General features: G+C 35.1%; 1 protein-coding gene across 1 annotated transcript; it reads left to right on the forward strand.

The window, feature by feature from the left end:
- The first annotated feature begins 1,337 nt into the window (after positions 1-1,337).
- LOC146621809 (C-X-C motif chemokine 10-like) lies at positions 1,338-2,974 on the forward strand. Its single transcript, XM_085366895.1, has 4 exons — positions 1,338-1,401; positions 1,953-2,070; positions 2,617-2,697; positions 2,920-2,974. The coding sequence occupies exons 1-4, from the start codon at positions 1,338-1,340 to the stop codon at positions 2,972-2,974; spliced, it is 318 nt and encodes a 105-aa protein (XP_085223021.1).
- The last annotated feature ends 434 nt before the right edge of the window (positions 2,975-3,408 follow it).

The raw sequence follows: 3,408 nt of genomic DNA on the forward strand, positions 1-3,408 counted from the left end.
GTGTTTAGTCGACCTGCGGTCACGTGACTAAGTGGCACTGAGTAGAGCCCTGAGCCCTGTGCAGAGGTACTTCCCTGCTGTAAATGAAAAAGTTGCTAACAGTGATGAATGTTGGACAAAGAGTCCCTGCTGTGCAAACTTCATCAACTTATGTAAACACACAAAATATCGTAAAACAAGAAATAACTTTAATCCTTGGAAGGAAAAGAGGAGGAAGGAGATCCCTCAGACACGCTGATCCCCAGCACAGAGACAGAGGCCACTTTCAAAGTCCCTCAAGAGAGGCAGATATTATCCAAGTAGCTCATATAGTGGTGAAAGTTTCAGTCATGACCGATGTCGTCTTTCAGCATTACTTAATGTTGAAGTGTTATTAGTCATCACAGCTGTTACTTTATGAAGGGGGAAAGTATGTGCATAGGCCAAAACCACAGCCCAAAAATAAAACAATGGCTTTGGATCCCTTTATTCCTTTCCCTCCTTTTTTCTTGATATTTTCACTTGAAAATCATATTTAAATTTAATTGTAAGTGTAAAAAAACCCAATAAACCTAAAGCAAAACATTATTTAGGATTGATTACAGCAGCTCTACACTAAACCACAGTGCGGCATGCTGGGGAGACTTAAAAAATGAATCTTTAGGGTCCTCTTATGACCCACAAAAGCATTTTGTGATTGATCAGGAGTTCCCAGTCTGATTCCAGCAGATGCGCGTAAATAAGTTTTATCGGTGTAATTCTGGGTTGTCCATCTAATTTTCATGTATGAGAAGCAGTCTAATTTAAGGGGCTGAGACAAAATTCCCCCAGTCAATAAAGCAGAAACGGAAAAGGTTAACAGCCCTTAATTACGGAAGTGCTGCTCTGCCAAATGAAATATTTTTACTTTATTTATGTATTTATACTAGCAAGGTGTAACCGTTGAAGTGTCTGAGTGTATCTGAGCATCTTTACAGCCTTAGATTTGGAGCTAGCATCCAGTAATCAAAGAAATCCCCTATTAAATGTACTCAGTATTTACATGATTGGTAATCATATATAACATTTATAATTATATAATATGCAATTCAACATGTTTTTATTATATAATAATATGCAATTATATTTATTATTTTATTTTATAATTCTGTTTTTATGACATTTTATTTTGAGCAGTGACGAAATGGGGGTGTTTGATAAATTTAGCACAGTGAGCAGAAAACTACAGAAAATGTCACAGAGTTTCCAAACTTACTTCCTCTTTCTCAGCTTTATAAACCCACACTCGACTTCGTTCACTCAGACTTTCTCTCTTGCATCCTCACTGGTCCTCAAAGATCAAAACAACCATCACGAAGATGAACAAGCCACTGCTCCTGCTGGTCGCTCTGACTTTCTGCTGTTGCATTGCGTCTCTGCATGGTAAGAAAACATTACTGCTTTAATTCAGAATATTTGTACAGTTTGGTATCTCACAGGAGGGCAAAATATACCCTTTGATTTTGAGGTCATTATTTTATTCATATTTATCGTCTTACTTTAGTTATTCTGTTTAAAAATACATTAGACAGACAGATCGATAAATTATTGATCCCACAAGGGAAATTTTTATGTTACAGCAGCATGATAAAGAGTAAATATATACTACAGTCTACAGCACTCAGCAAATGACACAGTTAAATAAAAGTGCCACAGGCGCCTGGTGAGCGGCTTATATTGAGATACTGCAGGCATTTATATTTTTACATCAGTGATAAAAAACAAAGAATAGTAGAAATGTAGAAATATTAAAATATTAGTAGAACTATTAAAACTTTTTCCTGTAATTGAAAGTAAATATTGTTTTGAGTGTTTGAAGGTTATTACCCGAAGTCCATCTACTGGCTTCTTTGGGGCTTCTTACTGTTTCTTACTGTTTCTTACTGTTTGCACAAACTCTTTCCTCCTAAAATAATAGAAATGCTTCTTTTCAGGTTTTACCATAAATACCTGCCGCTGTAGAAAGACGACCATGAGACCTGTTTCTGCTAAGATGGTCAAGAAGATTGAGGTGACTCCTGTTTCAGGACACTGCCCCCGAACTGAAATCATGTGAGTATTTGCAAAGGTCACGTTTTTTAACGGTGATTTTTACTCTCTACTGTAATGCATCACAGTTTATATTGAAAGTGTCTTTAAAGATTGCAGAGCACAATAAAATAAAGCTTTCTATAGAAATGTTGTGGAAACTTACAAAAATGCACACATTTGAAATACTCAAGTGTACTATATGTACTTTATTGTTGAGAAATATACTTTATTACTTGAGTATTTTATCTTCATATCTTTAAGAGTTTTTCATTTTAAGCTTTTATACTGTAATTTTAAACTTTTTCACTGTTCTGTGAACCATGTAAATGTCAATAAAGCCCTTTTACACTTTGACATTATTGTATTATAACTGGCACTGATGATGATGATGATGATGATGCAAGTTTGAAGTTACCTGCTGACACACAGAACTGTAAACTAAGAGCAAAAATGAAACTTTTACTTCATGTCTTAGTTTTGTTTCTGCTTCAGTTTCAATCAAGTTTGTGCGGCGTGATAATTTCTCCATTTTTAAGTAATGTTTTGAATCTTCTGCTTTCTCAACAGGATCACTGTGAGGTCTGGTGCTAAGATCTGTGTCAATCCAGAGGCCAAGTGGTTTCCAGGCCTTCTCAAAACTCTGCAAAAGTGAGAATCTTTTATCAGTCATACACTTATCACTTTTAGAATACATGCGAACATTTCATAGAACCGGCATTTTTAACGTTTAGCTAACTTTCTATACAAAATCCTATTAACTTAGTTTCTGTATTTACCGGTCAAAAGGGGGGCATTTTTAGAGCCAAAACTAATTTGCTTATTTTGAGTTATTCTGATTATTAACTCCATCGTTTTTATTTTGAATTACAGGAAGAACACCGTCTCAACCACTGGGCCACGCACTGCTTCAACACCTAGCTTCTGATCACACGGCAGATCGATTCCTCCCTTCATCAATCTGAATTACCTGTAGCAAGCCTGTTGTATTCAGCCCGAATACAGTTTCATTTTCTCGAGTGTTATCCTTTGATGACAAAGGTATAATTCTTAGAAAATCACATAATCTATATGTGATTGTTTTATGCTTGAAATTCTGATAGAATTGATAAAAATACCTTTAAACTGTGCCACCTTAATATTTGAAGAAGGTACTGAAGAAGATTGTTGCACACCTTTCACTTTTTTAAGTTTGTATCTGTTACTGTTGCATTAAACGTGTACTTTTTAATTAAAAAAAGATTTTTGTAATACCCACTGCTATGACGTCAATATGTGTTGTATCCCTGAATTTTGACTTTTTTAAAAAACAAAAATAAAGCACAGACAAGAAGAGTTTTCAAAAAATGACATTTTATTGCC

This window comes from Diplotaxodon limnothrissa, linkage group LG12 (assembly GCF_057381915.1).
Source record: "Diplotaxodon limnothrissa isolate DT_005_m linkage group LG12, D_limnothrissa_male_GT1.1, whole genome shotgun sequence".
In the NCBI taxonomy this organism is placed as follows: domain Eukaryota; kingdom Metazoa; phylum Chordata; class Actinopteri; order Cichliformes; family Cichlidae; genus Diplotaxodon; species Diplotaxodon limnothrissa.

Excerpts from the sequence above, each read along its gene's own strand:
- LOC146621809 (XM_085366895.1), top strand. The coding sequence starts at position 1,338 with ATGAACAAGCCACTGCTCCTGCTGGTCGCTCTGACTTTCTGCTGTTGC. Across the intron at positions 1,402-1,952 it reads TTGCATTGCGTCTCTGCATG|GTTTTACCATAAATACCTGC; the intron begins GTAAGAAAACAT and ends GCTTCTTTTCAG. Across the intron at positions 2,698-2,919 it reads CTTCTCAAAACTCTGCAAAA|GAAGAACACCGTCTCAACCA; the intron begins GTGAGAATCTTT and ends TTTGAATTACAG.